We start from the raw sequence: 13,078 nt of genomic DNA, 5'->3' as shown, positions 1-13,078 counted from the left end.
GTAGGAATGGGCCACTGCGTTCCTCAGGACCATTACAGGGGAAATGAAGACCGCTCAGCCAGGTGCTTTCCATATATGGTAGGAATGGGCCACTGCGTTCCTCAGGACCATTACAGGGAAAATGAAGACCGCTCAGCCAGGTGCTTTCCATATATGGTAGGAATGGGCCACTGCGTTCCTCAGGACCATTACAGGGAAAATGAAGACCGCTCAGCCAGGTGCTTTCTATATATGGTAGGAATGGGCCACTGCGTTCCTCAGGACCATTACAGGGAAAATGAAGACCGCTCAGCCAGGTGCTTTCTATATATGGTAGGAATGGGCCACTGCGTTCCTCAGGACCATTACAGGGAAAATGAAGACCACTCAGCCAGGTGCTTTCTATATATGGTAGGAATGGGCCACTGCGTTCCTCAGGACCATTACAGGGAAAATGAAGACCGCTCAGCCAGGTGCTTTCCATATATGGTAGGAATGGGCCACTGCGTTCCTCAGGACCATTACAGGGAAAATGAAGACCGCTGTGCCAGGTGCTTTCTATATATGGTAGGAATGGGCCACTGCGTTCCTCAGGACCATTACAGGGAAAATGAAGACCGCTCAGCCAGGTGCTTTCCATATATGGTAGGAATGGGCCACTGCGTTCCTCAGGACCATTACAGGGAAAATGAAGACCGCTGTGCCAGGTGCTTTCTATATATGGTAGGAATGGGCCACTGCGTTCCTCAGGACCATTACAGGGAAAATGAAGACCGCTGTGCCAGGTGCTTTCTATATATGGTAGGAATGGGCCACTGCGTTCCTCAGGACCATTACAGGGAAAATGAAGACCGCTCAGCCAGGTGCTTTCCATATATGGTAGGAATGGGCCACTGCGTTCCTCAGGACCATTACAGGGAAAATGAAGACCGCTCAGCCAGGTGCTTTCTATATATGGTAGGAATGGGCCACTGCGTTCCTCAGGACCATTACAGGGAAAATGAAGACCGCTGTGCCAGGTGCTTTCTATATATGGTAGGAATGGGCCACTGCGTTCCTCAGGACCATTACAGGGAAAATGAAGACCGCTGTGCCAGGTGCTTTCTATATATGGTAGGAATGGGCCACTGCGTTCCTCAGGACCATTACAGGGAAAATGAAGACCGCTCAGCCAGGTGCTTTCTATATATGGTAGGAATGGGCCACTGTGTTCCTCAGGACCATTACAGGAAAATGAAGACCGCTCAGCCAGGTGCTTTCTATATATGGTAGGAATGGGCCACTGCGTTCCTCAGGACCATTACAGGGAAAATGAAGACCGCTCAGCCAGGTGCTTTCTATATATGGTAGAATGGGCCACTGCGTTCCTCAGGACCATTACAGGGAAAATGAAGACCGCTGTGCCAGGTGCTTTCTATATATGGTAGGAATACAGGGGGCCAGCCAGGTGCTTTCCTCAGGACCATCCTACCATTACAGGGAAAATGAAGACCGCTGTGCCAGGTGCTTTCATATATGGTAGGAATGGGCCACTGCGTTCCTCAGGACCATTACAGGGAAAATGAAGACCGCTGTGCCAGGTGCTTTCATATATGGTAGGAATGGGCCACTGCGTTCCTCAGGACCATTACAGGGAAAATGAAGACCGCTCAGCCAGGTGCTTTCTATATATGGTAGGAATGGGCCACTGCGTTCCTCAGGACCATTACAGGGAAAATGAAGACCGCTCAGCCAGGTGCTTTCTATATATGGTAGGAATGGGCCACTGCGTTCCTCAGGACCATTACAGGGAAAATGAAGACCGCTCAGCCAGGTGCTTTCTATATATGGTAGGAATGGGCCACTGCGTTCCTCAGGACCATTACAGGGAAAAGAAGACCACTGTGCCAGGTGCTTTCTATATATGGTAGGAATGGGCCACTGCGTTCCTCAGGACCATTACAGGGAAAATGAAGACCGCTCAGCCAGGTGCTTTCCATATATGGTAGGAATGGGCCACTGCGTTCCTCAGGACCATTACAGGGAAAAGAAGACCACTGTGCCAGGTGCTTTCTATATATGGTAGGAATGGGCCACTGCGTTCCTCAGGACCATTACAGGGAAAATGAAGACCGCTCAGCCAGGTGCTTTCTATATATGGTAGGAATGGGCCACTGCATTCCTCAGGACCATTACAGGGAAAATGAAGACCGCTGTGCCAGGTGCTTTCCATATATGGTAGGAATGGGCCACTGCGTTCCTCAGGACCATTACAGGGAAAATGAAGACCGCTCAGCCAGGTGCTTTCTATATATGGTAGGAATGGGCCACTGCGTTCCTCAGGACCATTACAGGGAAAATGAAGACCGCTCAGCCAGGTGCTTTCCATATATGGTAGGAATGGGCCACTGCGTTCCTCAGGACCATTACAGGGAAAAGAAGACCACTGTGCCAGGTGCTTTCTATATATGGTAGGAATGGGCCACTGCGTTCCTCAGGACCATTACAGGGAAAATGAAGACCGCTGTGCCAGGTGCTTTCCATATATGGTAGGAATGGGCCACTGCGTTCCTCAGGACCATTACAGGGAAAATGAAGACCGCTCAGCCAGGTGCTTTCTATATATGGTAGGAATGGGCCACTGCGTTCCTCAGGACCATTACAGGGAAAATGAAGACCGCTCAGCCAGGTGCTTTCCATATATGGTAGGAATGGGCCACTGCGTTCCTCAGGACCATTACAGGGAAAAGAAGACCACTGTGCCAGGTGCTTTCTATATATGGTAGGAATGGGCCACTGCGTTCCTCAGGACCATTACAGGGAAAATGAAGACCGCTCAGCCAGGTGCTTTCCATATATGGTAGGAATGGGCCACTGCGTTCCTCAGAACCATTACAGGGAAAATGAAGACCGCTGTGCCAGGTGCTTTCTATATATGGTAGGAATGGGCCACTGCGTTCCTCAGGACCATTACAGGGGAAATGAAGACCGCTGTGCCAGGTGCTTTCTATATATGGTAGGAATGGGCCACTGTGTTCCTCAGGACCATTACAGGGAAAATGAAGACCGCTCAGCCAGGTGCTTTCCATATATGGTAGGAATGGGCCACTGCGTTCCTCAGGACCATTACAGGGAAAATGAAGACCGCTGTGCCAGGTGCTTTCTATATATGGTAGGAATGGGCCACTGCGTTCCTCAGGACCATTACAGGGAAAATGAAGACCGCTGTGCCAGGTGCTTTCCATATATGGTAGGAATGGGCCACTGCGTTCCTCAGGACCATTACAGGGGAAATGAAGACCGCTGTGCCAGGTGCTTTCCATATATGGTAGGAATGGGCCACTGCGTTCCTCAGGACCATTACAGGGAAAATGAAGACCGCTCAGCCAGGTGCTTTCTATATATGGTAGGAATGGGCCACTGCGTTCCTCAGGACCATTACAGGGAAAATTAAGACCGCTGTGCCAGGTGCTTTCTATATATGGTAGGAATGGGCCACTGCGTTCCTCAGGACCATTACAGGGAAAATGAAGACCGCTGTGCCAGGTGCTTTCTATATATGGTAGGAATGGGCCACTGCGTTCCTCAGGACCATTACAGGGAAAATGAAGACCGCTCAGCCAGGTGCTTTCCATATATGGTAGGAATGGGCCACTGTGTTCCTCAGGACCATTACAGGGAAAATGAAGACCGCTCAGCCAGGTGCTTTCCATATATGGTAGGAATGGGCCACTGCGTTCCTCAGGACCATTATAGGGAAAATTAAGACCGCTCAGCCACGTGCTTTCTATATATGGTAGTAATGGGCCACTGCGTTCCTCAGGACCATTACAGGGAAAATGAAGACCGCTCAGCCAGGTGCTTTCTATATATGGTAGGAATGGGCCACTGTGTTCCTCAGGACCATTACAGGGAAAATGAAGACCGCTCAGCCAGGTGCTTTCCATATATGGTAGGAATGGGCCACTGCGTTCCTCAGGACCATTACAGGGAAAATGAAGACCGCTGTGCCAGGTGCTTTCTATATATGGTAGGAATGGGCCACTGCGTTCCTCAGGACCATTACAGGGAAAATGAAGACCGCTCAGCCAGGTGCTTTCTATATATGGTAGGAATGGGCCACTGCGTTCCTCAGGACCATTACAGGGAAAATGAAGACCGCTCAGCCAGGTGCTTTCCATATATGGTAGGAATGGGCCACTGCGTTCCTCAGGACCATTACAGGGAAAAGAAGACCACTGTGCCAGGTGCTTTCTATATATGGTAGGAATGGGCCACTGCGTTCCTCAGGACCATTACAGGGAAAATGAAGACCGCTCAGCCAGGTGCTTTCCATATATGGTAGGAATGGGCCACTGCGTTCCTCAGAACCATTACAGGGAAAATGAAGACCGCTGTGCCAGGTGCTTTCTATATATGGTAGGAATGGGCCACTGCGTTCCTCAGGACCATTACAGGGGAAATGAAGACCGCTGTGCCAGGTGCTTTCTATATATGGTAGGAATGGGCCACTGCGTTCCTCAGGACCATTACAGGGGAAATGAAGACCGCTGTGCCAGGTGCTTTCTATATATGGTAGGAATGGGCCACTGCGTTCCTCAGGACCATTACAGGGAAAATGAAGACCGCTGTGCCAGGTGCTTTCCATATATGGTAGGAATGGGCCACTGCGTTCCTCAGGACCATTACAGGGAAAATGAAGACCGCTGTGCCAGGTGCTTTCTATATATGGTAGGAATGGGCCACTGCGTTCCTCAGGACCATTACAGGGAAAATGAAGACCGCTGTGCCAGGTGCTTTCCATATATGGTAGGAATGGGCCACTCTGTTCCTCAGGACCATTACAGGGAAAATGAAGACCGCTGTGCCAGGTGCTTTCCATATATGGTAGGAATGGGCCACTGCGTTCCTCAGGACCATTACAGGGAAAATGAAGACCGCTGTGCCAGGTGCTTTCCATATATGGTAGGAATGGGCCACTCCGTTCCTCAGGACCATTACAGGGAAAATGAAGACCGCTGTGCCAGGTGCTTTCCATATATGGTAGGAATGGGCCACTCTGTTCCTCAGGACCATTACAGGGAAAATGAAGACCGCTGTGCCAGGTGCTTTCCATATATGGTAGGAATGGGCCACTGCGTTCCTCAGGGCCTTGAGGATCGGCTGGTTTTTCATCTTTCTTTTTAAACCACGTCTGATGTAGACCTGAGGAACCAGTTGTGTGCAATTATGCACGATGCAAGTGGACAAAGCAGCTGACACTTGGGCCCCCTGGTGTCTATCTCTGATAAAGGACCACTGCAATGTCACCTTAATGATAATACCCAGTCTAAGACCTTGTAGTTGTGATAGTGGACTCTGAATAGCAATGTGGTGTTGGCTCTCCTTTTGTTTACCAGTCTTTTTATTGGTTGTTTGTTTTCTGTGTTTTCCAGATGAACATGCTAATGAGGCTGCAGGAGGCGGCCAACTACTCCAGCGCGCAGAGCTGCGACAGCGACAGCGCCAGTCACCATGACGACCAGCTGGACTCGTCGCTGGAGTCGGCGCTCTAGACGAGAGCTCGGAGAGGAGACCTCAGATGGAGTGACGGAGCGGAGCACTTTTCAGCGTGGCGTCAGCGAGACGTGGCGGCTCGAACACTTCCAGGCACCCCGCACATAACACAGAGAGATGTGGCGGCTCGAACACTTCCAGGCACCCCACACATAACACAGAGAGATGTGTGTAGTCAGGAGATGTCTGTTAGTGGGGTCGTGAGGAGTAAGCCCTCTGACAAAATGGAGTAGATTTTTGTGTATGGTGGTTGAGACACAGTCCTCCATTTCTCCACTGGATGTGGCATCCCAAAATGCAGGCTGCACGTACACAGTGAGAGACAATTCTGTCTGTGTTTCTACACCATACAACTGGAATTGACATTATAGTTTTATTTATGTTGATTCACAGTTGTTGTATTAACTACGGATGTTTACAAGGGCCAAATTCTGGTGTTGTTTACTAAGGTGCTGAACAAAAAAAGGCACGTATCCCTCCCGTCAAACCCTGACCTCAGACGAGCCACATGGTGCTGGTCCCGTGCTTAAACCTGTCCCTAGTTTACAGGCAACTCCAAGACCCTCCGTACACCCCTCGCCAACAAGCACAAAAAGAGCACTGTGTGTCGTCCAACCAACTGCTACTGTGAAACAATGGACAAGTGCCCGTGTTACCGTTTGATATACTGCCAAGGGCACTGCGACGTGCCCGTCCACATCCACAGAGTCCTTTTAGGCTTTTCACACGAGCAGACCTGTTATTCACTCTTTCCTTAAAAGATGGACAGCACCATACCAACAGATGGGTGCTGAAGGGAGGGGTGGCTCCTTCAATCCAAGGGCCAGGTCAAGAACAGTACAAGCCTGATATTGGTGCTTTCTCAATGCAAAGCTCTGAGACAGGGGTGTATTACTTCAGCCTGTGGCTCCCTGCTGACCATCCTGAGTGGATAGGAGATTGACAGGAACACACACTTCCTGACACACAACCATTCAAATGAAGTGGTCCCGTATCGTCTCAGTGGGTGCTTTAATTTCAGTACAGTAAAGGAGAGTTTTATAACTACTTTTAGGCCAAAATATCTCACAGATCCTGTCAAAGTATGTTGCCCAAAACCATCCACTTTTGTTTCTGACAGTAATATTGTACAAGCAAAATGGCTGTTATACTGTATTTGCAAGTGGAACTGACCAATTGTATAAAAGTTCAAAGGGTTGGGCATTTTTTGAGTTGTTGCTTTTACCCAGTTGAGCTGGGTTCACTTGAACTGTCATGAGCACAACCCCACCCTTTTGATTTTATAGCCTAAGGAGCATGTTTTAAGCTTTCTAGGGGGGAGACTTTTCCTTTTACATAACAGCGTGTGGTAGGGACAGAAGCCATTTTGGATTTTGATTGTCCTTCCTCCATTAATGAGTGGGTTGGTTTTGCACAGTTAAAGTGGGGGTGTAAATAATAAAGTATTGCACAGTGAATCAGAGATGCGTTCTTCCCTGTTGATGTTATATTACGCTTTAACTCGCTGAGAATTATTGTACGTTGCAAAAAAAATACAAAATAGAAATGCAAAAAAGCAACAAGCTGTCAGAAACAGGTGTATGTCTTGTGGTGATTGGCTGTCTTGCCTATGCAGGAGACATACGATGTACACTATGATATTATTATTTTAAACGCTGTATATTAATGTTCACTAAATCACTGATTTGAGGAGCAAACCATTCAATTTATCAAGAAAAGCAAATCTGATCATTGTCACAGATTTTCCTTTTGTGTAATTCTCTGGAACTAGCATTTGGTGACTCATCCCCCTATTCAACAGGCGAAAATTCACAAAGCATTACACTGTAACATTTCTGAATATACTTTCATTCAGTCTTGTATTCGGTTTTAGTAGAATCTGTTTTGTTGTTTTGTCATCCCATTGTGGAGGTACTATTTTCCTGCTGTTGTGCTATTTACAATTCCAATAACAGGTGCTACTGGTCAACTCAATCTATCAGATTCCATTTTCTGCAGAAAATGTTGTCACAACCTCAGGACAAGCTCTTGGCTGTGACAAATGTATTTTTTTATTTTGTTTTTGCACGCATCCTTGTTGGTCTACCCCATCAGCCTGCATCTAAACATAGAGCCTGACACACACACACACAGTCGGTAAGACATAGCTCCCCTCCAACACAGCAGACATCTAGTCACCCCTCCCTGCTCCCCTAGGACACAATCAGTTGCCTAGTTAACCAGATGTTTCACAACACAATCAGTTGCCTAGTTAACCAGATGTTTTCACAACACAAACAGTGTACCATTATGTCATGGTGACACCATACAATCTCAATGACATCTTAGTTGAAAACATTTACTGCTTTGAGAGAAGAGTTTCTTTTATGTTGAAACATTTGTCCTTAAATGTTTTATATTTTGTACATTTGTATGTAACATATCGTGTAAATAGACAGAGACAGCGATTTAAATCATCTGGAGGGATTTTGTAGTCTTTGTAAAGCCCTAATAAATGGTATTTGGTGTCACATGAGCAAACGATGCGTCCTGTTCTATCTCATGTCTCTGATCATTTGTTCTCCTCCATATCTTTCCTCTGGCACAGACTTGGCGATATCCCAAACAAATGTTAACACACACAACTGCTCTTACCTTTATTTACGGTCGCTCTTTGCTAGTGTGCAGTTTTATTTAAACATACATTTGTTTGGGATTGAACGTTGTTCCTTCCAGAACCAGCACCTGTATCTGGACATACAGTAGAGCTGGGGACAGGGTTTCCACTTGGTTCTACCACTATGTCTAAACTTAACATGAACCTTTCCCTCATAGAGAATCATGTTGGGGATGGAACGTTGTTCCTGCCAGAACCAGCACCTGTATCTGGACATACAGTAGAGCTGGGGACAGGGTTTCCACTTGGTTCTACCACTATGTCTAAACTTAACATGAACCTTTCCCTCATAGAGAATCATGTTGGGGATGGAACGTTGTTCCTGCCAGAACCAGCACCTGTATCTGGACATACAGTAGAGCTGGGGACAGGGTTTCCACTTGGTTCTACCACTATGTCTAAACTTAACATGAACCTTTCCCTCATAGAGAATCATGTTGGGGATGGAACGTTGTTCCTGCCAGAACCAGCACCTGTATCTGGACATACAGTAGAGCTGGGGACAGGGTTTCCACTTGGTTCTACCACTATGTCTAAACTTAACATGAACCTTTCCCTCATAGAGAATCATGTTGGGGATGGAACGTTGTTCCTGCCAGAACCAGCACCTGTATCTGGACATACAGTAGAGCTGGGGACAGGGTTTCCACTTGGTTCTACCACTATTCTAAACTTAACATGAACCTTTCCCTCATAGAGAATCATGTTGGGGATGGAACGTTGTTCCTGCCAGAACCAGCACCTGTATCTGGACATACAGTACAGCTGGGGACAGGGTTTCCACTTGGTTCTACCACTATGTCTAAACTTAACATGAACCTTTCCCTCATAGAGAATCATGTTGGGGATGGAACGTTGTTCCTGCCAGAACCAGCACCTGTATCTGGACATACAGTAGAGCTGGGGACAGGGTTTCCACTTGGTTCTACCACTGTCTAAACTTAACATGAACCTTTCCCTCATAGAGAATCCTGTTGGGGATGGAAGGTGCTGGCTGGGTAACATTATTGTGCCCAATAGATTATGCCACTATAACCGATTACTGTGCCACTTTACCAACAAGTGTTTGTCTATCATTCAGCTTTGGCTTTACCTATCCGTGTCAGTGAGCTACTGGATGAGTAATGGCCAACCCTGTGAGCCACTCCAGAACTCTGACCACAAGTGCTCTTGATCAAATACACCATATTTGAAATTCTAAAACGTTCACATTATGTTGCTCGTCCAACAAAAGCTGGTGTCAATGTTCACTAAGAAAGATGTCAGCAACTCCACTTCCAGTTATGTTAAATGGCCAATTGTTATTAACAGGGGTTCCTTCAAATGTGCTTTAATTTGTAAAAAATAAAAATTTACTTTTTTAAACTTAGTTTCTGAAAGTACAGAAGAGGAATAATTAGTAATTATAATACAATATCAGGTATAAGCAATAATACAATAAATGTATATTATGAACTGCTATAATAGTAAGCGGTTACATTTATAATGGGAGATTCTCAATTGTATCCTTCTTGCGTCCTCTCCTTGCCGCCTCCTCAAAACCCATTGGATGACAAAGCCAGCGGTCCCGCCCCTCTGACCCTTTCTTCCATTGGGTTTTGAGAAGGGGGCGATGAGAGAGGACACGAGAATGCAATTGAGAAAAGACCCTTGAGTTATAACTGCCAGTAGTTACATGGGGAAATTTAACGATTCATTGGAAATTGATTGGAAGAATGGGAGTGTGAGTGAGGGTTGGAGGTCGGAAATGGCGGCGAGTATTATGGAGGAAATTGAGAAAAGGTTGGTGAAACAACAGCTATGCTGAAATGAGGACAATACGGGTGTCAGTTCTGATGCTATGGAGCAGGAGGATGAGGGTGAAGGACCAGAATGGTCAGTAGTGGAAAGACATAGGAAGAAGACAGATCATGAGACAGAAAGTAGTGGATTGTCTAGTCAGGAAAGCATAAAGAGGGCCAAGGTAGGAACCAAGAGGAATGGAGTGTTGGAGTGGAAATTGTGATGGTGTTTGATGAGACCACAGGGCCTCACACCCTATCTGACGAGCTAACGCTGTAGAGAAAGAGGAAGGTGAAGTGAAATTAGCTCAGTTCATTGGAAATAGTAGATTATTAATATTGTGTGGTTGTCAGGCTCAGCAAGAGAAGATACTGGAAATGGAAAAGCTTAATGGAAATAAGATTAAAAGCCATGTCCCTGGTGTTTATGCTAGATCATCACTGGGGTCCCAATATCTATGTCCACAGATGACAATTAAAGACAATGTGAAGGCAGGCAGAGTGATTGAGGCCAAAAGGTTGTTCAGTAGGAAAGAGGGTCAAAGAAGTGAAAGATTATCAATGATGTCTTGCCGGGAAAAGTACAGACAGGATTCCTTAGTTTCAATGTCAGAGAATGTGTCTCATATGCACTGTGGTGTTTTAAATGCCAAAGAATGGGACATGTAGCTGCTCAGTGTAAAGGAAAGAACAGATGTGCCAGGTGTGGAGGGGCACATGGTTACGGTGAAAACAATGTGAAGGTTAAGTACTGTAACTGTGGGGGAGAACACAGTGCAGCATTAGGGGAAACAATGTGAAGGTTAAGTACTGTAACTGTGGGGGAGAACACAGTGCAGCATTAGGGGAAACAATGTGAAGGTTAAGTACTGTAACTGTGGGGGAGAACACAGTGCAGCATTAGGGGAAACAATGTGAAGGTTAAGTACTGTAACTGTGGGGGAGAACACAGTGCAGCATTAGGGGAAACAATGTGAAGGTTAAGTACTGTAACTGTGGGGGAGAACACAGTGCAGCATTAGGGGAAACAATGGGAAGGTTAAGTACTGTAACTGTGGGGGAGAACACAGTGCAGCATTAGGGGAAACAATGTGAAGGTTAAGTACTGTAACTGTGGGGGAGAACACAGTGCAGCATTAGGGGAAACAATGTGAAGGTTAAGTACTGTAACTGTGGGGGAGAACACAGTGCAGCATTAGGGGGAGTTAAGTACTGTAACAGAACACAGTGCAGCATTAGGGGAAACAATGTGAAGGTTAAGTACTGTAACTGTGGGGAGAACACAGTGCAGCATTAGGGGAAACAATGTGAAGGTTAAGTACTGTAACTGTGGGGGAGAACACAGTGCAGCATTAGGGGAAACAATGTGAAGGTTAAGTACTGTAACTGTGGGGGAGAACACAGTGCAGCATTAGGGGAAACAATGTGAAGGTTAAGTACTGTAACTGTGGGGAGAACACAGTGCAGCATTAGGGAAACAATGTGAAGGTTAAGTACTGTAACTGTGGGGGAGAACACAGTGCAGCATTAGGGGAAACAATGTGAAGGTTAAGTACTGTAACTGTGGGGGAGAACACAGTGCAGCATTAGGGGAAACAATGTGAAGGTTAAGTACTGTAACTGTGGGGGAGAACACAGTGCAGCATTAGGGGAAACAATGTGAAGGTTAAGTACTGTAACTGTGGGGGAGAACACAGTGCAGCATTAGGGGAAACAATGTGAAGGTTAAGTACTGTAACTGTGGGGGAGAACACAGTGCAGCATTAGGGGAAACAATGTGAAGGTTAAGTACTGTAACTGTGGGGGAGAACACAGTGCAGCATTAGGTGGATGCCAGGTACAGAGAAAGGAGGAGCAGTCATGATGGTTTGGAAGCTTGTTCAGAAATATTGTGCTCATGAATGTGTGGTGTCAAAGGACACTTTGATAATGAATAAAGTTGACTTCAAAGTTTTTATTGGTAAGGTTATCAATACGACTCGGGTTGTGGAACGCAGAAATGCCAGGTTGAAGGTTATTGTGGAGACGGCAAAAGAGATATTGGGGGTAATAGATGTTACTGTTGAAATGGTTGTTGACATGCTGAACAGTCCTAAGGGTGGAGTGATTCAGCATGATATCAAGTTTAATGGGGTTGGGGAGGGTGTGGTAGAAGTTAGTGATTTTTTTGTTTTGAATTTTATTTTCATGGTAGTACAGACTTGGGCAGATCATGATTGATCGTACATTCCAGCACAGTAGGTGGCGGCATGCACTTTAAACATTTGTTTGCGGACCGTCATGATATCATAGAAGAAGAAGAAGAAGAAGATGAAACTACTATAAGCTCCACTAGGTGGAGGGGGAGGAGGGCGGACGCCTCGGTGGAAATGGAGTCCCTAGAGGAAGCAAGAACAAGATGGTTGTCAGGAGTAGTGCAGTATTATCATAAGGAGACGTGTACTTGGAAAACGTAGGAGGAATGGAGGGAAAAGAGAGGGAGAGGAGGTCTAAGAGAGAGAGGGAAGAAGAGGGGGAGAGGAGGTCTAAGAGAGAGAGGGAAGAAGAGGGGGAGAGGAGGTCTAGGGGAGAGGAGAGAGGAGAGAAGAAGAGGGGAGAGGAGGTCTAAGAGAGAGAGGGAAGAAAGGGGAGAGGAGGTCTAAGAGAGAGAGGAAGAAGAGAGGGAGAGGAGGTCTAAGAGAGAGAGGGAAGAAGGGGGTCTAAGAGAGAGGAGGTCTAAGAGAGAGGAGGTCTAAGAGAGAGAGGAAGAAGAGGGGGAGAGGAGGTCTAAGAGAGAGAGGAGGAGAGAAGAGGGGGAGAGGAGGTCTAAGAGAGAGAGAGGGAAGAAGAGGGGGAGAGGAGGTCTAAGAGAGAGAGGGAGGGGGAAGGTCTAAGAGAGAGGGGAAGAAGAGGGAGGAGGTCAAGAGAGAGAGGGAAGAAGAGGGGAGAGAGGAAGAGAGAGGGGAGAGGAGGTCTAAGAGAGAGAGAGGGAGAGGGGAAGAAGAGAGGGGAGAGGAGGTCTAAGAGAGAGAGGGAAGAAGAGGGGGAGAGGAGGTCTAAGAGAGAGAGAGGGAAGAAGAGAGGGAGAGGAGGTCTAAGAGAGAGAGAGGGAAGAAGAGAGGGAGAGGAGGAGGTCTAAGAGAGAGAG

The 13,078-nt window shown here is 46.8% G+C and overlaps 1 protein-coding gene across 1 annotated transcript in view; it reads left to right on the top strand.

Moving 5' to 3' along the window:
- The window catches only part of nav3 (neuron navigator 3), a 292,679-nt gene extending 284,645 nt beyond the window's left edge, over positions 1–8,034 (top strand). Inside the window, 1 exon segment of the mRNA XM_065021393.1 lies at positions 5,394–8,034. Coding sequence (XP_064877465.1) covers positions 5,394–5,513 — 120 coding nt within the window. The 3' untranslated portion in view covers positions 5,514–8,034.
- The last annotated feature ends 5,044 nt before the right edge of the window (positions 8,035–13,078 follow it).

This window comes from Oncorhynchus nerka, linkage group LG8, assembly GCF_034236695.1.
Source record: "Oncorhynchus nerka isolate Pitt River linkage group LG8, Oner_Uvic_2.0, whole genome shotgun sequence".
NCBI classification, from domain to species: Eukaryota; Metazoa; Chordata; class Actinopteri; order Salmoniformes; family Salmonidae; genus Oncorhynchus; species Oncorhynchus nerka.
The sequence above is the reverse complement of the archived record's forward strand: the minus strand, read 5'-3'. Positions and strand labels throughout refer to the sequence as shown.